General features: G+C 33.3%; 1 protein-coding gene and 1 non-coding gene across 2 annotated transcripts; one reads left to right on the top strand and one right to left on the bottom strand.

Annotated features, from left to right (window-relative positions):
* Positions 1-2,140: 2,140 nt before the first annotated feature.
* Smp_061100 (hypothetical protein) lies at positions 2,141-25,100 on the bottom strand. The gene is made up of 7 exons (XM_018794554.1): positions 24,877-25,100; positions 20,696-20,776; positions 19,542-19,705; positions 17,642-17,723; positions 10,951-11,076; positions 3,158-3,262; positions 2,141-2,342 (listed from the first exon to the last, which is right to left on the bottom strand). The coding sequence occupies exons 1-7, from the start codon at positions 25,018-25,020 to the stop codon at positions 2,298-2,300; spliced, it is 747 nt and encodes a 248-aa protein (XP_018648955.1). The 5' UTR covers positions 25,021-25,100; the 3' UTR covers positions 2,141-2,297.
* Smp_tRNA_01861_Pseudo_TTG.1.1 lies at positions 4,842-4,908 on the top strand. The gene has a single exon. It is a non-coding gene (tRNA).

The raw sequence follows: 25,100 nt of genomic DNA, 5'->3' as shown, positions 1-25,100 counted from the left end.
ATTGTTTTTCACTTGAACTATTACACAACCTTAAATTCCCTTGTTTTATTACACTTTGAATAATGTTTATAGAAAAATTATAAAATTTTCACATGTTAATTATTACCGATTTTTTCTTCTTGTTTATCCTCTTTAGATGTTAATGATTATGGTCACTATTCTAAAGAAATTTAAGGTCAGAGAAATTTTTGTACTGAACTTATGTGCTGAATTAAAGTCAATATGACGATTAGAGTGTGTTTGTTTTCGGTAAGTAGTTAGATTTATAGTCCACCTAAATCTTTTTTAACCAAGCGACCTAAATACGTAAGCTCATCGTGTTCATTTTCATGGTTGAACTTAATGTAATAAGAGAAGCTGTTGATCAATTTATAAAAAAAGTCGTAGTAGACTCTTTTTCATGGAGACATAGTATCATCTGTATACCTGACTTCGACTCGTGGTTTCATTTCATTGGCAAAAATATTCGATTATATGTGTGACATAAAAAGGCTGGCTACAATCAGGTACACGGAGGATCTTATGGCTACTTCGTTTTGTTTGTTTGTATGATGTCCCGTTGGAGGTCAATAGGGTTGAATCCAAGCATAATGTAAGAGATTTCATGATGAAACTGATGCTTAGAAGATATCTGTCAGATAAAGTATAATCATTCTCTGATAAACCGTTGATAAAATTTAGGCATCTATCAATAAGAATACTAGTGTATAGAGATACAACATCATAGCTTACCACTGTTTCATCCTTTTCGATAAGTAATTCCAATATTTTTTGACTTAAAGTCAAATAAATCTTCAATTATATTATGTAAGCTGTGTTGAAGTGGTCTTTATACGCTACTCATATATTTAGATAATGCATATGTAGGTGTGTTTATGTAGTCTTATTGGTCTTATTGGAATGTCCGGTTTATAAATGCGATTGTATAGTAAATGAAATTTTCGAAAAGAAAACTTCCTTTGCTGAACTATATTTATCCTTCTTTAATTTTATATGTTCATATTTCTTCAATCAACAGTGCTCCGTTATCTCAGTAAACTGAACAAGATGAAAATATCTACCAATTTTTAATCAGTCAAAACAGATGAACCAAACCCAAGTGGATGATCAGTTACCAAAATTCAAGGCTCAGCAGACAGTTTGTTCATATTAGTATGAGATAACTCAACTGTGAACACTCAGTACTTCATCTATGGTTGGACCGTAAATATTCAGGTCTTGCAACGAAAACTTAGCATTTAAACGACTTAATTGGTTTTTTAATACTCACCAATATCGAACTTGATGTTGGTATTCCCGGATTTCTAGTGTTAAGCTATGGGCGATGAAGTCGAAGTACATCAGAGCTAAAACAGTCACTGTTAGTGATAAATGATGACCATCTCACTTTAATGTGAACCAACTGAAGTTGAAAATGTAAACCTTTGGACTATGATTTGAACTCAAAATTTAATTCCACATGATATTCAGTTTCTATACTGTTGAAGAGTAGAAAAGTTCTTATAGAAAGACTTTCTGGGCAACTTTGATTTCCAACTTATAAAAAATAATGAACAAAGTCTTAATAAAAATTCTCTAATTGAGTGTACTTTTATTCTATTTTCGACTGATTCTTTATGTGTAAATTATTCTTATACTCCGGTTTACCAGTAATAATCAGTGTTGAAGAAACACTTAGATGTAAACAAAGTTGCAAAAGTGAATTGGTACTGATCTCTCGAGGGAGATTCACTAAACATAACTGAACTTACCTAATATACAAGTGTAGCTGTAAATAATTCCCCAAAATCAATAACGTTTTAAGTGTTCGATATTGGATGCTGACCACATTAGTTTTAGTGGACTTGTTTAACTGAAGGCGTTCGGTCATGCATCCGCACCAGATCACGTTACAACTCAGTGTGGGAAACATCTCCTACGTTCACTAGTCAGAATAGATCAACCGCTTCTCGATATATTGATAACGCATCAAATATATCTTTCCAACCTCTTCACTTCCGACTTCTGATTTTAACCGAGTGGGGGACGATTCGATTATAGAAGGTGTTACTGGTTAATAGTTGTCAAACTACAATACTGGTCGTATCTTCACAAGCAATATTTCTCTTACTGAACCAGATTTTTAAAAACAAATCACAAACATTCAGTAAAATTTTATTGAATCAAAAACTATTGAAATTTATACTCAAAAGAGCATTTTCATAATGTTTTCATCTATTTGTCGTGTCATCATCAACACCATAGTCACCAAAGAATAATCCATAATATGTACTCATTTTACTTAGTTGTTCAATATGTTATGTTGCTCCACTGATATCATATGTACCAGGACCTGGGACAAACTGAAATTTATTTTTAAATGCATGGTAATAAAATGGTAAATTAACTAGTTCTTGTAAAACGGTAGAATAATCGTCAGGTCATTATCTAAAAAAATTGTTTGTCATTACTTAAAATAATAGCCGGTTACTTTCTTGACACTAATAACATAATATCCTATAATGATAGGATCCATTGATAACAAAATGTGCCCAATGATTTCGTGCATTGGGTAGAAATAGGAGATGGAATCATAATAAAGTATACACTCATGTGTGAAATGGATGAACCTACCGATAGGTTTAAATAAAAACAGAGCTTTGATGAAATCTTCATATTTTGAAATTTAATAAAGTACGCTCATATTTACAAAAAAACAAACTCGCCTAACATCAGAGATTTATGACAACAGTAGCCACCACTATACAATCAAGATTAGTCTTTTTAGCTAACTAATGAATGAGTACATCAGTACCTGTTTGTGCAATCAAATACTTGCATCTCAATTCAAATGTTCATTTTGACCATGGTTCTGAATCCTTGTACTTACTCCTTAAAACACCAACTACACGTCCACTAGACAACAGATTAGCGATCGGTCCCAAAGCGTTCACCGTTTATGATATTAGGTAGTATTTGTTTTGCCGTATTTCCAGGTGTTTGTGAACAACTAGTCGCCTTAATTTGTGTGCTTCCAGCTCAGTATTCGCTTGATATTCATGTATACACAATCAAAAATAAACATATAAACAACTGATTCAAAAATATTTTAATTCTTCTGACATTGATATCTATGTATATCATGGGTGATTTCATTTTTAAAACAACTAATACCTACCGATTTTGAACGTTTAAATCTAGGTACTTGTGATACAAATGGAGACATTATTCCAAATGTTCCTTTAAACGACAAATTGTAAGCGCCTGGTGGGGGCACATTATCCTGAAATAAAAAATAAAACGAAGAATATATGACAATTAGAATCTTATTTTCCTTCAACTATTCAAACTGGAATGAGTATGTAACTATTCTGCTATGGTGAAAAAGCTCATTTTGAGTAGTTGAACAAGGTTAAATAAAGCTATTTGATCATTGAAATTAGTGAGGATTTAGTGAAGAAATTCCATCTATCAAGTGTGCTTATGAGCACCCAACAGAACTGCACAACATCATTACGCTGATTTTCACCACCTGGACCGAAATCCTTGACTATTATCAATGGAGTAAATATATTTACAATTCAGGATGCTAGAGATTCATTGGAACTCGGAAATCCTATCAATTTTGAACTCATACTAACATGTTGGAGATAATTTGAACTATGTAGTTGACCAACATCAACTTTAATCGTTAAATAAGAATTTACTATTCTTAGTAGTACATTTAGAAGAACTAAGAGTTGAGTCATTAAAAAGGCTTATAAAAGCTTCCACGTGAATTTGCCAAGCGGGATGAATTTAATTTAATAAGTAACTTTTTAGTCTATATTAAAGTCCTAAGTTAAATCTATGAAACATATTTTACATGAAGTCCACTTTGCAAATAAATTAATTACAGCTGTAAAACTGTTGAAAACTGAAGAACCAGGAGATATTTTATCGTATTTTAAGACTTTACATATGGAATCAGAAAATTTGGATCATCCTAATGGGATTCAGATTTCCAGGTATATCATAAGTGTTGTATGATTTCAACATTCGAATTTCAATTCAATATGATGTCACGAGTATGTACCGTTGTAATGACACTAGAACTAGGAAAGTACAATTATTCAATACTTCCCTGATTCTTATCTGTTCTCTGATTGATATTATGCTACAACGTAAACATATTTAAACTGAAAGAAAATGCCAAAATTTAATTAATTTAATATTTGAACTATATACATTATTTCATATTCGATGCTTTCATCATAGAAATTAGTCACAATTTAAACACTCAACTATAAGTGAAATATATATTTTTAATTTTTCGAACAGTCTCAATTATCCATGGTAATTATTTGTTTAAGATTAAATATTCAGTTATTTAATGCATTATATACAATTGGGTTTATGTAAAATGCTTGAAATCAGTTATAATTATGATAAAAACTGTGTATCCTAATGTAATAGTAACAAATTTATACTTACACCTGTTTAGGTGTTAGCCCATAGTAACAAAATGATAAATAATTTTTAATACTGAATAAATTGCAAAAGTATAAAATGATTTTCCTTAAAAAGAAAAACGATTGATATCAAGTTTATATGTTTGAATTCAATTAGTGATTAAAATAAATCTGTTTCTTTTTGTTATTAATAGAAATATAAACAAAATTAAATAATGTTCATTGCATGTTGAATTACAACAAACCCTTATGATTATGATGTATGATTTATGAATTTAGTTTTACTCATATTACATGAATAAGATATTATCTCATTTAAACCATTGTTAAATGATATTAAATAATGTCATTAAGCCACGACTCGAGCACAACCCACCGCAGTATCTCAATCAAGTCATCTAGACCAGACTAGGCTGTGGCCGAGTGGATAACGCGATGGCGTTTGAAGCGAAAGGTACTGGGTTCGAGTCCCAGAGTGAACATCAACTCTGAGATGCAGGTACATCCAGCTGACAAGTCCCAAATAGGACGAAACGCGCGTCAAACTGGATTCCACTGCTAGCCACTATCCATCTTTGCCTTACCATGTTTGTGAATTTAGGCTATATCGAGGCAATACGCACAGTATGCACATATGCCAATTAGAGACTGACCAGTTGCAGTCCTAAAAAGAAACTAAAAAAAAACATTAATGGGAAGATTCAAACAAACAATACTAAGTGAATTTAGACTACAATGAATGTTATACAGTATTATATGAACTCATAAATGATGGCAGTGAAGACGATAAAGGTTAGTTTCATGAGGCTGCAATCAATAGTAGAAAGTTGTTCAGGAGAGGATCATACAATCTTGATGGGAGACCTAAACACAATCGCTGGAATAGATAACACCCGGTGTGAAGATATCAAAGGACGAAACAGACCGGAAGAAAGGAACGAGAATGGGGAGAGATTTGCAAATATATGTGCATTTAATAAAATGGTTATAGGTGGCACTAATTCGCCCGCAAATGCAGAAACAAAGCTACGTGGGTCTGGCCGGACCTAACTATAGAGAACCAAATACGTCACACAAACATCGATGAGAAATTCGAAAGGTCCACGTAAGGTGTTAGAAAAAGAGGAGATGGGATACACTCAAAAAACCACTTGGTGTTTCTAAAGCTGAAGGTAAATTTAAAGGATTGAAAAGTTGGGTAGGTTTCAATACAAAAATTAAGTACAACATATTTTTAAGAAAAACTTGACGTTATAACTATTATTTTCCACTAAACATGTTTATAATCACTCGATATGTAATTTATATAATGATCTACTTTCTGATTAAGACATTCTGTTGGCATTATCAGATAACAAGTACAATTCAGTTTAAAAATACGGGAACATAACTGACAAAATATTCATGGTCTGTTAATGTTAATTCTTCGATTGGCATATAATTCCCATTAAAGCACTAAAATTAAAACACGAAGTTCAGCGAAGGGACCTCTTTTCAACAAATTTATTATCAAGCTGTACAATCGTATATATATATTGCTCTTGTGGAGCAAGGTACATCGGCCGTAGCCAGCGCTCGCTTTCAACTCGGATACGAGAACATATCCCAGTTTTGTTCTACAAGGGTGAAAAGAAAGCAGTTAGGAGTTCTATACTTGAACACCTAATCGACTGTAATCATTCTACGGATTCACAGTCTGATTTTAAGGTTGTTTATATCATTCAAATCTACCTAGATTTCTTCGTATCAAACTCCTGAAAATAGCCGAAGCTCTTACCATCCATGAGCTATGCGTACAAAAGAAGTACATCTTATCATTATCGTTACCATGGCCTTAATATTATTATTATTATCATTCGATTATTATTATTACTGCATTTCCCTTTTACTTATGTCTTATATTCTCATTATTTTATTGATGAATACTCATCATATCACCTTATTTATTTTTACACCTCTATGACCTTTAATGACCTTTAATTATTGTAATCAAAACATTTTATTGACTTTAATCATCTTATTATATTCACTAAGTCTATTGTTATTATTCGTATTACGTAATCTAGTATTATAATCTTGGTTATTTGTGTTCATCGGCTACGGCCGATGTACCTTGCTCCACAAAAACAATATATATATATACGATTGTACAGCTTGATAATAAATTTGTTGAAAAGAGATCCCTTCGCTGAACTTCGTGTTTTAATGTTAATTCTATTGTCTTGAATATTCATTGATAGAGTTGATGACTCTTCATAACTGTAATGATGTTCACGAACTGAAATATGGCTTTAGACGTGTAAGAAATCGGGGACTTCGGAAAATTATCAATTGTATTGAAACTGGTTCTGATAGTTGTGAAGCTTAATTGTTTATCTTAAGCTTCAGAAAAAAAATTCAAAATTTGTATTATAGGATGCATTATGTATATAGTGTTCAGTAGTTCCTAAATTTTACTGTTTGCCACTAATAATGGTCCTGGACTAGAAATTTGCTTTTAGTAAAATGAGTTTAGAAAGTAGACGATTTTCGATTGGTCGAATGAAACAGAATACTACCTACTTTAAATGGAAAAAGTTTCACGATCGACAGAATAATATCTCATTAGAATGGGGGGTTGTGGAGATTGTAGTAATTTTAAATAGTTGAATTCATCAGTCGATGTAAGCTAGACCACCATTGAAAACCTGTAAGCACTAGACGGTCGTCTTGTTCTGGTATGGGACTCTTCAGAAGTATACACCCACGATCCCACATACCGGACTCGGACCCAAGACCTTCGGCTTAACCCCTAGGCCACTGAGCCGGCATCGAGCGGTGTTAGTGTCTAATTCCAGTCGATCCATGATCTCGCGCAACCGTTCGTCCATTGTCTGAGGTAGATACTTGTCTCAAACCCGATAAGGATAGAACTTCAGTAGTCACTGCTTCTCATTAGAACTCTAGGAAATCCGTCTTGAAGCCAAATATTAAGAACAATATCTATCGTGATGGCCAGACAAAGATAGAGCCTAGAATATATTTGGACGTACACTTACTTGCTAAACTACGCCTATCGCCCCCTGCTAACCAGAAATATTGAATAAACCAGCTCCAATGAATCTAACGGACATTAAAAGAGCATATACAGACCTTGTTTTATACGTTACCGCACCAACAACCACAGAAATCAATAGGACCATCATACAAACCAAGAATAGCGAAGCAGCAGATAAAGACAGGAAATCAGCCGAAGCACTAAAGTCAATAATAGAAGCAACTGCAAAATGCTTCACGTTTTATTCAGAAAGATTTAAGGAAAAGAACAAGTACCAAAAGTCATCATGACAGTATAGAAGGGATAGCACGGAATACAGTGGACATGTTGAACTCAGCTAGACAATTTGTACTTCGCAGACGACCTGACCCTTCTATCCTATACACATGAACAAATGCAAGTGGAGACAATCGGTGTAGCAGCAGTCTCCGCAGCAGTATATCTCAATTTACACAAGGGAAAAAGCAAGATCCTCAAACACAACTCGGAAAGCACCAAATAAATCACACATGGTGGAGAAACTCTGGAAGAGACTAAAAGTTTCATGTATTTGGACAGCATCATCGATGAACAAGGAGGGTTTGATAAAGACGGAAATGCAAGGATTGGCAAGCCAAGGTCAGTATTCCTAAAAATGAAGAGTGTCTGGAACTCAAGAGAACTGTCAATCAACACCAAAGTCAGTATTTTAAATACAAACATCAAGACGGTTCTACTGTACGAAGCTGAAACTTGAAGAACTACTACAACCATCATCAAAAAGTTATTGGTATTTCTAAACAGTTGTCTATGCAAGATACTCCTGGTCTATTGGATAGACACCATCAGCAACAATCTACTATGGCGGAGAACAAGGCAGCTTCCAAATTAGGAAGAAATCATAAAAGATACTGAAGGTGAGTAAGCCACACTTTACATAAATCATCAAACTGCATGAAAAGGTGAACCTAACTTTGAATCCTCAAAGCAAAAGCAAAGGAGTTAGACCAAAGAACACCTGGAGTTGAGATTTAGGGACAGGCACCAAAAGAATGAGCAACGCATGGGAACAACTATAGAGATCACAGAACAATAGAGGATGAAGAATTCTGGCCAGTGACTCATATCTTCCAAGTGGTCAGAAGCCTAATTAGTTGAACATACTGCAGTTTCTTCCGACCTATGATATTTTTTAAGGTAGGTCCTGTATTAGATTACCGCATGTGTGTTCGTGGGTGTGTGTTACTGAGGACTCTGATACTGGGGAGAAACGGTCGTCCAGTACTTTCAAGCTTCAGTAGTGGTTCAGCTTAGAATGGTTCATGATTTAAATCAAAGTGCTTTATTTGTATTTCCGATATTTCATTTCACACTGATTAACAAAGCCATATAAATTATTGGAAATGTCCGACTATTTATCTAACATAATAGTCTAACTGTGTATAGAACGGAGACTTGATATCTCATAATCTTGTTGTTGGCTTGTCTTTGAACCCATTCTTCCCCAAAATTTCTAAACATTATATTAACATCAGTCGTTGAAGATATCATTTACAAGTTCTGTTCTTTTACAGAATTATGAAGATCACTAATTCCATAATCTACATATTGTTGAAATGTCTAAAATTATTCCAAGATAAAGATATAGTCTTTTAAAATTTGAATGATTTTCGAGAAAATCACTGCTGAACATATTCTTCGTTGCTTTCCATAGATACTGGAAACAATAAATTTTATTGCATTTTTTTTTAAAAAATTGAAGTTGTAAATTCATTACGTAAGTGTATTGTTTATTGTACGTATTCATACTCGTGAAATATGTCAAACATTTCTGCCTTAATTTATTCAGTTGATTGTTGGATAATATCTATTTTCCAAGAATGATTCTACACCTTAGCAATATTGTTTTCTTGTCATTAACTATGGGATAAGATAATCATTAGTCTCTGTTACTCTTTATACTAAACGTTATATAACTGTAGATGATTGCAAATAAAAAACCCATGAATCTATTTTTTTTCCTTTATCTCTACTCACTAGTCAGGTAACCTACACTGTTTACCAAGCACGTGTTCTTCCCAGATTCACAACCACTGTGTGTTTCTGTGAATTTTAACATTAAAGAAGTTAAAATATTGATGGAAATGTATCTAATATGTAAAAATATAAGTGTTTTTTTTTGTTTTTTTCATTTCATTTAAAACAACGTCACATAGGAAAAAATAATCTACATCACTTCGAAATTCATTAAACGTTCCCATACGCATTGTACTTATCATCGATACTAACATTTTAACGTTTGATAAAAATATAAATCAGAACTTTCTGATCAATTTACAAGTATGTAAACCCACTACACTTTCAAAAAGTGTTTTGGATTAAAGAATGAAAATTCATTGAAACAATTTAAGCTTATCGTATATTTTTTACTTTGAATGTAAAGTTGTTTCAAGTAGATAGATTGATGGAATGTGGTCAGCAGTAGGATCCAGGAGATTCGTTGGATCGATTTACCTGAATTTCAGTGTTAATGTTTATCCTGAAATCCAAATCGATTACCTTTTTCTTTAAACACACAACGTGTTATCCACTAAGCTAGTAAGTTCAAGGAGCCCTTATCTTGTACAACAGGTATCATATTTATATCAATATTAGTGAGGATTTTGAACATTCTGTTGTTGATAGTCGACTGAATTTCTGATCAATTCTGAATCCCGATATTAGTCATAATTTACCTGTTCCATAATAGCTTTGAAGTTTTACCAATTATTATTTCTAAAGTACAACTATCTCTTTTCATCTTAAAACTTAATTACGACAAAAGACACCTGATTAAAGGTCGCTACTTATCTATATGACCATGAAATAATTAAAGGGAACTGGCAAGTTGTCTTGCACATAGGTCGACAGATAAGTAATACATGTGTGAAGCGTTCAGGGCACTACCTCACATTGAGACGTAAGACATGTACTATGTACTCACTCGAACTACCAACTATATTACATTTTTATTGATAGGACCAAATCTCCATTAATGACTAAACAAATATGATATAGACTACCACTCAGTTACCAGTCAGTGTATATATGAGTGTAACAATATTCAAAATTATATAATATACCCTTTTAAACTAGGGTAATTTTAAATCAGTTTTCGGGAGAACCAGATAATTTATTCAGGTTTTAGCAATACAATCTGAACAACACAATTCAGTCCTCTGGCGCAACAACACAGGTATCCAGCATCCCGGTAGATCATTAGATGATACGGATTTGAGTCACTGGAAAGATCTCTTTCCTTCAGATTTTTAATATGCATTGCTGACAAGAGTCAACCATTTTGGCATTGAAGTGCTACACTTTTGAAAAGATACTAATAGTGCATTTGTATTAAACCCATCATTTCTCAATCAATTTAATTATAACTCATAGATGATATCTAGTTATTTTGATAAAAAAAACTTCATACAAGGAAAACTTTTTGTTAGTGTTTTTTCGACTAACTTGCTTTTGACTTGAAACAGATCTGGAATATTTTGATTTAAATACACTGTGATAGGTAGGTAATTGAGTTTTTTTAATCCACTCATCACCATAAGGGTTATATTGGCCTGGAGCTAAACACAAATTCTGTAATTGGGATAAAAATATCATATGAAATAAGTATTATAAATATTTCTTGATTTGAAGTAATATTAACTGATTGGGGTTACAAATGTAAATCATCGGATAATAACTTGTTTATCTAGAGTTCAAGCGGTTTGTGGTAAACTAGAGAGTTCTCAGTACGATCCAGTATGGTCGTAGGTGTGTACTGCTAATGAGTATCATGTTAGGTCGAAGCACCTGTCCAGTACTCCCTGATTCTCAAAGACTATTAAACTAAGGTCAGTTTATTGTAATGATTGTGAAAATATCTAAACTAGTTGAAGATTTGTAATTACATTTTCATCTTGCTATTGTTGATCACACATAAAGTTACACACAAAGTTACGTTTACGGTATAGTCATTTATGTAAGTAAAGGAACTGTGCACCGAATAGAGTAAGGTTTTCAGATATTAATTATTTCATAAGGTGCATTCAACTTATTGTGATTTCTCAAAGACATTATTTACCGTTTCCAATCTAACATCATAAAGAGATTATTTTATAGTGATTCAGCAACAAATTATTCGATTTAATAGTATAACTTTTTTCTTAATTCCCAGATTTATTGCGGATTAAGATTACAAAACGCCGAATCGACTCAAAGATCAGTTAACAAAACATTGTAACTAATTCTTATTTTTGTTAGACATTCTCCGACCGCAACTGCTACCCTTACGTAGTAGAAGGACTTGTTTATCATGATGATTGAATTGGGCTATATTGTCTGGGACACATGTACATTTAGTCCTACCATACCAGGAAGGTCGGTCAGATAACAGTAAGATAGAAAGCAGAAAATTAAGGTCTGAGCAGGAATTCGTAATTCTAACTGTAGAGAGATGTAATAGTAGTAAGGTGTTTCTCTCAGACAACCAGCATCTTCAGTGATGCTGCATTCTGACAACGAGAGGAAGGGGTTAGAAAAAGTCAACCCTAAAAATGTTGCACCTCACAACACTCCTTTGAAAGTGCAGAGCTAACACATCTAAAACTTATCATAGAACGGCCATGCGCCACCGGCCTCAAGCAGTCAATCCTTGGGCTCTGCAGTCACGCTGCCAGGTCGTTAAGACCATCACTAATTCAGCTTCTTTTCCAGGCCCCTCAAAAATAAATAACCTTCTATTGTATGAACAACCTGTATGTAACAAACGCCCTCACATCGCTAACAGCACCATAAGTCATCTTATTCACTATCAAATCCTTCCCTCACACATTATTAATTCTCCCATCCCCAAGACTAACCCTTCTCAGATGTCCTTATCATCACGTGCCACCAATGCTAATGATATGAGTTCATGAAACACCATTCCTGGTCCACTAAAACCACGCTTTTAACTACATATTGTAGCTCTCAAAGTTCGAACCATATGTCAAGCAAGTCAATGGGCTTTTTTAACTAGGACTCCAGAGAACAGTGCCATCGATATATGCTACATTTGTGAAACACGCATGTGGGATCCAAGTATGCTCATTCACTTAATCTCACTTAGTCAACAGAGAAAACCAATGCAATTTTCCCTCCGTGTATCTTGAGATTTGACTGCCACTTCTCGTAGCGTAAGTGGCGTAGGTATAGTATCAACTTCAAATGCAGGACAGTCTCTGCTTGACTGGATTTCAATAGGCAGTCGCTTATGCACAGTCTGAGTAAATGCGTTCTCGACATCTCTTACTACGCTCTCACTAGCCGGCATCCCGAAAGAAGTTAAAGTCGAATTTTATAGCAAGCCATCCAACCTCCTTTTGCCTGATAAGACCCAAACACACAGTGGTTCTCTTGAAGACTGAAGAAATTCGAGAAATCAGAAAGTGATAAAGTGAGCCTAAGACTATCAGTACATAGGATGAACTTATATTTAATAATAAAAGCAATAGACAACAATTAGCAAAAACACCAGCATGAAATCAAAACACTGAGATACGAATCTGGGGTTCAGTAGGATAAGACCTCAAATCCATTACACTAGTAAATCTAATAGGTATTTAGGGGTTGATATTTCTTGTGTATATCTGGTTGCATTTGTTCCATTAGAGTAGGGCTTCAACCTGCAGCAATCAGACTGACGGAAAGGTGGTTAATTCATTGCTACATGAAGGGTTACCAAATCGGAATTTAGAATGTACAGGAACAATCAGAAGATAACTTTTATGACGTGTGAAGGAGTAGTTTACACAAATAGTGTGAATAAGCAAGAGTCTAAGTATAACATTTGATATAAAGGACAAGTGGGCATAGCAGACACGAGCAAATAATAACAAGCATAACCCTAATCATGATCGGGGTAGTCACGACAGTATTAAGACGTAAGAGACGTATCAGTTACGGCTGTTCCAAGCAAAAGACGGTGATCTGTGGGTAATTACGTGGTTGTTGACCACTGAGGCGGCTGTGGCCATGCAGGGAATTTAAGTTAAGCGCCGTTCTGTTTTCGTATTAGCTCTCTGATATCCATTTCGTAAATTGTCTGGCGAAGGGCGAAATTGAGTTTGTGGTGAGACTTTTATTTGACTGGCCAGAAGTGCTTAGTATGCTGTATGCAACTATGGGGTGGTTTTGTACCTTCCTGTGATTTAGCGGCTTGGAATCTCCAATGCACTCTGCCCTGGCCTCTTCAGTCGTTGCCAGGTGTCATTTATTCCTTTTATGCCTGCCTCCAATTACCAACACAGCGTGTTCTTTGGTCCACCTATTCCCTTTAACTTTGATGATCCCGAATTAGTAGTTGCCTCATGTTGCAGTTTGTTGATTTTCACAATGTATGTCCGATCTATCTGCAGTGTTTTTTCCTAATTTCCTGCCCAGCTGGAAGGTGGCTTGCTCTCACAGTAGGTTTTTGCTAATGGTATCCGGTCAACGAACATTAAGTACTTTGCGTAGACAATTGTTTTACATACTTACACTTTTGGCGATGGTTGTAGTAGGTTCCCAAGTTTCTGCCCCATACAGTAGAGTTGTCTTGACATTTGTATTGAAAATTCTAATGTTGGTGTTGGTTGACAATTGTTTTGAGTTTCATATGTTCTTCAGTTGCAGAGATGCAGCCCTTGCCTTGCCAATCCTTACCTTCACATCTGCATCAGATCCTCCCTGTTTGTCAACGATGCTACCTAGATATATGAAATTTACAACCTCTTCCGGATCTTCTCCATCGATTGTGATTGGGTTGGTACTCGCTGTGTTGTATTTTAGGATCTTACTTTACCCTTGTGCATGTTGAAGCCTGCTGATTCAGAGGCTGCTGTTGCACTAGCTGTCTACACCGATATTTGTTGATGTGTATGGGATAGAAGAGCTAGGTCATCTGCGAAGTCCAAATCGCCTTATTGCATCCATGCTGTCTATTGTGTTCCGTACTTCCCTTTAGATGTAGAGGTCTTCATAATACAACTGACCACAGGTAGAAAGAGAAGAGGCGAAAATAAGCAGCCTTGTCTGACACAAGTCTCTACTTGGAATGCATTTGTGAGCCGTCCTCCATGCACAAATTTGCAGTGGAGTAGGTCGTATAATATTGACGATCTTCTCAGGTACACCATGGTGTCAAAAATTCCATAAATCTCTCCTATACACACTGTCAAATGTTTTCTCATAGTCAAGGAAGTTGGTGTGTAGTGATGCGTTTCATTTTGTAGATAGTACGATTCAAGAGAGAGCATCAGAGCCTGATAGATTAAGCCCTCAGATCTTTATGGATGTTGGTCCAGTTTTAGTGGTTAGATTGACTGAAATCTTAGCTAAAATCTGGAAACTGGTTCCGATCGCTGACCGTCCCAGTTTATAAGAAAGGACAAAAATCCTCTTGTGATAACCACAAAAGAATCTGCTTAACCAATGTGAGGAGCAAACCCGAGAAAACCAAGCTGGTTTCAGACCTAAACGAGTATGTACAGACCGAGTATCCACCCTTCGCCAGGTTCTGGAACATAGACATACTTTTCGACGTCCGATTGTAGTTATATTTCTTGACCTTAAGACGGAGTTTGACTACGATGATCGTGAGGTTCTGTGGCGGTGTCTATCATTGAAGGACATCCCAAAGAAGTACATTAATTTTGTGCAGAATCTCCTCGAACATTTCTAGTTGAGTCAGAGCTTGTGAAGAACTATCATCGGAATTGATAACTTCAAAGTGTTGATCAGGGTCGCCTGCTTCTCCCATTTTTATCCAACTTTGTCGTTGACATGCTTTTAGAAGTAACACTCTCATTGTTTACCTTTTCAGGAGTCGTCCTACCGGGAGATTCACTTATTGACTCGGAATACCCCAATAATATAGTTCTGTTTGAAGATGCTGACAAAGTGCAATCTTCTAACCACATTAAGTAATAACGCAAGCATGTTTCGGATGCGGTTCTAACCCTCCAAATCCAAAATGTTACCTCAGGATTAACCTGCGTTCGAGTCTGAGTTAGTCATAGGGAGTGAATTATTCGGACGTATCGACCGCCTCACTTATCTTGGAAGTGTCATCAGCAGTGGTGTTTGAAGAAATCTCAGCACGGATTCAAAGGGTTTTATTGGTATTTGCCAACTTGCTGTGTGGGGAAGATATCGTCTATACTTGCTTGATGAGTACATTTATCAAGTGATCATAATTTTTTCTGCTTTGACAATCCTAATTTTCCGAGAGTTTATTATTATGTAAATTAATTCTTACACTATGTTGCATTAGCGTATGCCAGTCATATATGTACGGGTCAAACCATAATTTTTATTACATGTAATAAAATATTAAACATCAAATACTAAATGATATAATAGTTGGTAGTTATAGACTTTGGGTGACGCGGCTCAAGTCGTTTTTAATGGCTCAGGCGTATTTATTCTCAATCGTCTCTCAGATCCTATGTTTCAAGATTCTCCATGATGTTTTTCAGATTTCACTAATTTATATTTTCTTGAATCATATCTTTGGTACATAATCTTTTCTATTATTGTAAAACTACAACTCCCTCTTTTACTGTGGGATCAGCTATGCCGATGCCATCTCGTCATGGTTACGGGGTATGACAACTTGGACCGATGTACTTACGTACCAAGTTCATGCTGCAACTGACTGACATCTCATAATTACTGCGTAGACTTGCCACTATACTTTTAAGTTACCTCCTATCCTTATGGTGTTCGAAGCCAGATGGGCTGAATCGCCGAGGTGAAGGCATTGAGATCTGGACTGAGCCATGTAAGTAGGTGTGGAGTACCTAGTGGGGGTTTTCGTGATTATCTCAACCGGTGCTTATAGACCTTGAATGACGTGGCTCGAAATCGTTTGCAACATTTTTTCAATACGATATTTTATTTCTAAGCCTTTACAACTTCACAGAGTATTATTGCAGAAACCTTTAGTTTCGTCAATGATGTAATAGTTAACGAACATTAAATTGAAGCCCCACAGTGCATATTCCATATGCTCAGTTAGATTACAATACAACATGAGCATTTTGAATTAACGATGACTGGTATCTGTGCTATTTACCAACCTTATTAACTTCATATATCAGATCTCCACAAGTTAACCTCGATCGATTCATCACAAAATAACTCAATAATATGCTGAAAATGATTATTCAGTCCCGTAATTCTATGAAAACTATTTGATTTGTACTTTTTGCAATAACAGGCAGAAAAATGTGAGAATTAAGGGTTGTGAAACAATTGCTCTGTGGTAGGGATTATTAGTCCCTTGAAAATTGGTGAAACAACTTAGTGAAGAGTTCTAACTCGCTCAAACTATAGACGGAGTACTTTCTGTCACCATACAACCAATATCAAGTAAAGTCCACATTAATTTTGAGCAACTTTGACTCGAGACCAAATAGAACACACTTGATTGCTATTAGAAACAACTCGCACTCATTTCCTATATTAAACAAATAGTTTAATAAACCGTGATGATCTTCAAAAAAACTATTTTCATTTTACTTATTTATCTTATTAAAATGACATCAACTACAAGGTTATCCGAAGATCGGTAATGTGTACATTTATGTTTCATCATAGTAGTGAGCATATCTATCTTGGATAATGCTGAGCTTTCCATACTTTTAGTGGTTTTCTTCCAAAAAATTTGATAGAAATCCATCTTTAAGCTAGTCATTATTGAGTACCTGAATTTTTACTTAGTAAGGTGATTGTTCAGAGGTTTTTTGAGATATGATTGTTCTTGTATGATAATCACTAATTTTGATCCTTCATTTAAGATCATGAAATTTGTATCTATGGGCAATATCAAAACATTTTCTTACGACATATATGTGTCAACAGAAATAAATTACATATCGAATTCTTCTTGGTTTTCTTAATGTAATATATATATATATAAATCATAAAATATAATTGCAAAATTGACTGAGTACAAATTGGAATATCACTTTTTTTTCTGATATTTATATGAACTACATTACATTGACTATCATAACAAATGTGCACGAATTCTAAAATACCGCTTGATTTTGACAATAGATATTGATTCTATTCTATACTACTTACAATTTAAACAAGTAGTATATAAATTATTTTTTTATTTTGTAAATAAACTTACTTTATCTTGTAAACCAAATAGTATATCATTAGATTTTCTAGGTAAATTTTTAAATGAATACGTTCTATGACATTGATTTAATCTTTAAAATAAATAAATAAACAAATTCATAAATAAACAATCTGGGTAAACAAACCTAAAAAAAAGTGAATTCGTCTAGCTATTCACTTACTGGAAAATTATAAAATCTAACTTTTGATCATACTTTTGATCAACAAATCCAAAGTATATATATCTATATGTATCGGATCTTGTTCATCTGGGTTATACATAGTTGTGGTTTTTATTTCACTTATATGATAAATGGGTTTATTTTTTTTTAAAGAAAATGATGTATTGAAATGTTGAAATGTCACAGAAATAGTTTTTGTCGAAAGGTAATTCAAGTCACGACTTCATCTGTGATAACATTTTACTTTTTTATCTTTTCTCTTAATTTCTGTAGTAGTGATTTTTTTATTTGAGAAATCAAGATTATCTTTTAAAATGAAGGTATCTGAAGAGATATTGATTCAATATAACATCCCTGAATATAATTAACTGAAAGGTTTGAGATTCTCAATATTTACTGATTATCATTGAAGTAAACCCGTAATCTTGATGGGAATAATCCTTCTTTATGTGTGTTGAACCACCATAAAACTCTCGCTTTAGCCAGTATCATCACAACTAAGTTATTCGCATTGTGATTAACCTTCTGTTTAAAACTTTGTTACCCGCTGACATCAAGCATATTCGATTATGAATAGCTGAAGAAGCTATAATGACTTAGCTATCCGTTATCCTATGTATGATATTCATTAAGTAATCATCAAACGTCTGCAAAACCTTTATATGAGTGTATCTGGTTACTAAATCATCGTTATGATTTTGAAGGGTGAATAAAATCTTCATCTGCTATCAATTTTAGTTTTATACATTAGGTTGTATAAATCTCTGTTTCCCTGTTGCAAATAACAATCGTCCGCCGTTATATCATAAATAATAATAAGGGGAAGGAATTATATTCATTAAATTGTAATAAATTTATTTCAGTGATTAGTAGATATTTTATGTGACACTGAATTCATTTCTTAAACGAGTGTTTTCTTCTCCATTTGACTAATTACACTAAAATCAAGGGATTAGTGAGTACTTGCTTTAAGATCACACTTTTTCATGATGAATCTAATTCAAGACTTTGCCACAAGAACACTAATATTGTAAAGTTTATGGTGAGTGCTTTGATGGGCTGGGCTAACCCAGACAATTCATGTGCCTGCATTCAAATGCTGTTTCGAGTACTAGGTGAGAGATGATAAACAATGAACGCTGGTGGACGAAGCAGATTATGCAACTCTTAGCTTATAGATTAAAAGAAGTGATGCACAAATATATATATATATATATATATATATCAACGGTTTGTGTACACATATTCGGTTTGCCAGTTATAATTTCCAAATCATTCTCAGTCTTCTCATTCACATAGAGAATTAGGCTTGCGTATAGTGATCCTATATATCAGTGTCTAGATCGGAGGACTGTGTAACTTTACAGCATTAGACGCTTCAAATTCAATCACACATTCCCCTGTTAGTGTGTATTGATCAGAAGTCATGAGCTAGAAATAAACAACTGTTCAGTACATCGCAGTAACAATCACTTTCTGTCTAGTATCAAGTCAATCAGATATATAGGAATATCCAACTATGAGATACATACTTTTCACCTAATATCACAAATTTCAATCAACTAAGTTTCTTGTTTTAAATCAGCCGCTCAGTGATGACAATTAAAATGATGAGAAACAGATGTTTGGGATGACCCGTCTGAAAATATATTAACAATTAAAACGACTTCAAAAAGAATGATAATTTAACAACAATAGAAATATTTTATAAAAATTAAACCAATCCACTTTTCGTCTACTTCAGTGACGTTATAAGCACCGGGAAGCAACCATAAACCATCATTGGTAAACGTTGAGCACTGTCTCATTCGACCAGTATTCTTGAAACCATAGGTAATCGGATGTACGACAACTAGTCGTTGTATATCATAACGTGTAGGACTTGGGCTACTCTGAGAATTAATGGGGAATAAATTATCTTTTACAAGAACAAACAATATTCTAAGATAATAAACTAAGAGAATGTTTTGCCTCATTCAAACAATGAAATTAAGTAAAAACAGAAAATTTTATGTTAAACAGAATTGGGCATTTGTTGGGATTGTAGTAGTTTAAAGGATCGGATTCATAAGTAGATCTAAGCTAGTCGATGATTGAAAACCTGGAAGCACTGGGCGTCCGTTTCATCCCAGTGTGGAACTCCCCAGCATTACTCTGTTATTTTTCTGATCACAGATAATAAAATAATATTTTAAATCTTCATTTATGGATAGAATTTCTATAATCCATATTTGGTTCATCCACAAGTGGATTTGTGAAAATTTACATTAATGAAAATTTGTTTCTAAAATTAACTGATCATCATTTAGTTACCAATAGGAATAGGGACAAATCTGATTGTTATTTCAATGAAGTAACCCAAAGGTACATCACTGTTGATAAGAGCTGAAAGTCTTGAGCTTGATTCCGTGTATCTTGTTGTCAAGTGCTTCATTCAAATAAAATATATTTCCAAATAAAACTAGATTTTTCAATAACTTTATCAATTTTAATTAAAGTCATGATTAGAAAAAAAAATTTTTTTCAGTCAACAATTCATAAAATATTTAAAATTATCTTGATACAAATTACTTTTGATTTACATTTTCCTACATCTTTTAGTTGGTGACAATTTTTTTTTACTCCAGGAAAAAAAAAGAAACATTTTTGATTCACTCCGAATAAAGAAAATTTGTTTCGTTTATCAATCTAATAGACTTTAATATTTATAAGAAAAGGAAACATTTTATGAATTTTAAAAAAAAAATAAATTACCCAAAACAAATTTTTATAACCCTAATGTAACAAATTCAATATTGAATAATTAAATGAAAAAAAGAAACAAAAAAAAATACAAAAAAATCACTTTAAACATGATACCATATGCACTTAAAAAAACTCACAGTCATTTGTGATTTGAACCAATTCGATCGATCAATCATTGAATATTTATCCCATTCAGATTTTGGTTTAGATTTTTTTAACTAGAATATGTATTAAATGTTCAACAACAACAACAACAACAAATGCAAAATTAATTCTATGAAGTAACAATGGTATAAATAAAAATAATTGAAAATAATTGGATATATTCCATAAATATATACTTGAATGTATAACAAACATCATCAATGGGGATGAGGTTGGTTATTTTACCTGATACAGTTTAAAGATAACAGATCATAGTAGAGTTTTGGGATAAACTAGATGATAAAAATCTTATAATAAATTTACCTGCGCTGACTGATCACTGAAAAGTAAGTCTAATAATGCTGATTGAATTCTATCAATCAAACTGCAATGCGGTCACTAGTATAAATGACTCTATCTCATGTGCATCATATTTTGATGCAAATCATTGATTGAAGACAATCGAAAAAAAATTAAATACATCTACGTTGTAAATAAGGGACACCAGTTCCCCATAGGATTGTAGACACCTTAATAAGATGATTGACAAGTTTTGTAGCTTAGGTGAACGATTTTGGTGGAGTTTTGTTTTCTGATCCGGATGGTTTAGTCTTAGAGCTTTCATTGTTCTTCTATAAAACGTTGTCGGCGAAAACTTTGGGTACGTAACTGCTGCATGAATTTCGCGCTGATGTTGTTCAGAAGGACGATCAAAGGTTCATGGCTAAACAATCCAGCTCAGAAAACGAAATTTCTCCGAACGATACCTTATTGTTAAATATCAACTCTCATGAAACTGAGGTTCAGGAGTAATAACTACTTTCAGATTTATCTACCCTCCCCGAATCATGTAATCAAACATTAACTGCTGCCTAATTATGGACGACTTTTAAGAGAGTGGTAGAAGTCGTTTTCAGAAATTGTGACTGGTGAAGTTCAACTACTTGAGATGACTAGAAGCCACCTGAATGATTTTTGTACAAAACTGAAGTTGAAATTATGGATTTTATGATTCCAACTTAACAGCTTGCATTTGATGAGCTCACCAAGAGATTCAAATAGTATTGAGTAACTCCATCTCTAGAAGTAAACAATATCAAGTGAATTTAAACTTCACTCCATTGTACAAGCAAGTGGCTTTAAAGACTCAGTAGCTAAGTGGATAACGCGATGGCGTTTCAAGTGAACAGTACAAGGTTCAAGTCTTAGAGTGAACATCAACTCTGAGATGCAGGCATATCCAGCTGACGAGTCCCAAATATGACGAAACGCGAGTCAAATTGGATTCCACAGCTATCCACCATCCATCTTTGCTCATAAAGCTTGTAAATTAAGAGAATATCGGAGCAGTCTGCACAGGATGCACATATATGCCAATAAGAAACAGATCAATTACAGTCCCAAACATCAATCGGGTGATTCAAGTAAAAAATATCATGTGAATGTAGAGTGCAATGGTTGTTTAGTGAGTCCTTGCTTCCAATGATTTTCCTGAGTATCTTATTTTTTGACTAAATCTATTTTCTACATGAATTAACCTTTATAAACAACTTGATAGCCTCAAAATATATTTACATGCATCAATACCTTACAGTTTTTTCAGAGATTTTCTTGGAAGAAACAAAGTTAACACTAGTATTCACATACTGTAAATAATGATCAAATATGATAGATAAATAGTTTGATAATAATCGCTGAAAAATTCCACCCCTATTTATTATATCTGACCTAATTCATATTATTCTACATATTAAGTAATTTCTGATTTGTAATCCCATTGTTCTCTATCTCACCCCCATGTCAACTATGCATATATTCTGATCATCATTTATCTTACGATTTTATTTCACTTATAAACTGATTCAAGTTAACACTTCATTAAGATGAAGTCAGCTCCAACATTAACGATTCGATTTGATTTTATTATATGACAAACAACACTCGTTGATTCACACGTTACAGTTTTGTTAAATGATGTACTCTGCCTTAAACTTGGTCAATCTTCTTTTATGGATTATTAATTTGGATTTATAATTGTAGAGTACCTGATGAGAAATTCATTGAAAAGAATATTTTTCATTTATATAATTGAAGTTTGATGACAAGTTTTTCGATCTTAATAATTAATTTTCATTCTTTAATTGATTTTTAGTTAAGTTCACAACAAACGATTAAAATTTCTCGTTTTAGAAAGAATCATAGTATGTAAAACAATTTGTGTATGTAAAGTGTTTTCATCTGATATCAATTTTAAGGCTAAAAAAATGTTTATGAATGTCATTAACTACTTAATAGTACAAGTAGGAAATATTTTATAACTAAAATTACCATCATAGTTTGTGTGAATATATTATTTGGATAGAATGAATTACTTTCAGAATGCTATATAAACATTTCTATTCTGCGGTAGTCGAAAAAAACTACTTCATATTACTTACGCATATAATGATTCAGGTTCTAACAGCTCTGACTTTTATCTCTGAAAAACAAGAATGATTAAGGCGAAACTATAATTTATGTACAAACTCACTACATTTAACATAGCAGATCTTGAATTTTGGAGCGGAATTCGTTCATCAATAAGGCTAAATAGTATTTTGGCAGTATGGCTGATGTCAGCTCATGATGAAAACCTCAACTTCAATTGGTGACCCTAAATTCAAACGTGTAAATCTTGATCCTAATTTCTCAAGCTAACTTACAACCGTCATTTAACACTAGTAAATAGGCAACCATTCCCAAGGTCACTCAAGGAGCGCTCATAGGTTGTCCATAAATTATAGTCTTATCATCCATAATGTTCGCAACTATGTGTGAGGTTTGTTAAAACTTAAATATATTCATTCGTTACAGATCTAAAACAATAATGTTTTCTCAAAATTTCATTACAAATCTATATGGTCTATGTGATTCAATGCATTTAAAGATTGCAAAAATTAATCCTATTGACTTATTTTAAATTAGACTGTGGAAATGAGGATGAGGAGGATAACATAAAACTAGTACGAAATCAATCACTAAAATTCCACTTATTTAATCAGCTATAAACAAAAGTTTAAACAATGTAGAAAGAGACAACATGAGCATTGGATACTATGAACGGATATAGTAGTAAACATTATTTTATACTGTTTTATGATTTATCAGTAATAAAAACTCTAAACTGTCTTCAAAGCAAATAAACAGTCCTCAGCTTTTCCTATTGATTCTTATTGTTTAAAAAAATTGTATAATAACATTCAAAAAATCGGTACTTTACACCTTATTCTGAAAATCAGCAATATATTTAGGTGAGTTCACAACTTTCCCCTAGATAAAATAATAAGATATACTTGGCTGGATTTTTCAAATTCTCTGATTGGTAAACTGAGAAGGAATGAGAATTTCATGTACGTTACCAATAGTTAGAGAATTTATTAGTGGTTAATGAACATAGTTAAAGTAACAACAAAATATACATAATATTGAGACTGAGGGGTTTGAGCTTCTTAATGAACATAATATCATTCAGTCAATGAATTGAAACGCAATCACTACTATTTAAAATTCACTCAATTTACGATATCCAATGCTTGTTACTAAGTGTCATCAGTGTTATAATGTTATTTTTAATTATTTAACCTGATTAGCATCATATATATGAATACACTGTTTTTCATATAGTTTAACAAAAAGTTGTAAGATTGTGCATTCCATCTTAGTGAATAAATCCACTATGTTAATTAAATATGATTATCCTTCTAATGACAATAAACATTTGATCTACTCTATATAAATCCTGACAGCAAAGTGACTATCATTTCAAACAAATGCATTTTTATATGTTATATATTAAAAGTTATTCATACATTCACATATTTCCCCATAAGAATCCAAGTTTCAATAAAAATAAATGAGAAAAGATTTTTTTGCTGCGTATTAACAACAGGTGCAGAACCGCTTTGTACTTATCATCAGTGTACACACATATCTCACACGAAATCAACTCCTATTCTATCCAGTTTTGTAATAAACAAGATCACTGAGCCGAAGAGCAATGATATCAACTTCTCCAACTTTAGTTAATTAAAGATAAAGCGTGATTAGACCATTTATGATGAAAACTGACTTTGATTTGGATCAGTCAGTCTTCACAAACAAATCAACATAATAAATACTACATGTATATAATTACCAAGGATTTCATGGTCCATTTTCTTTCAGCTTTTACATTTATGGGTTGACTATTGAGCTTGGATAATTTTTTATCCAACATATTGAGTGAATTTGTAGCTTTCTGTTTTAAAGATATTAAATTAATTTGATTGACTAATTCCATGATTTTAATTAATCGGTATGTAAACTTCTATTCTCTTTTTTAAACTGTAATCCAGTTCACTTTGTTCAATATTTCAATCA

This window comes from Schistosoma mansoni, chromosome 1 (assembly GCF_000237925.1).
Source record: "Schistosoma mansoni strain Puerto Rico chromosome 1, complete genome".
Lineage (NCBI taxonomy): Eukaryota > Metazoa > Platyhelminthes > Trematoda > Strigeidida > Schistosomatidae > Schistosoma > Schistosoma mansoni.
The sequence above is the reverse complement of the archived record's forward strand: the minus strand, read 5'-3'. Positions and strand labels throughout refer to the sequence as shown.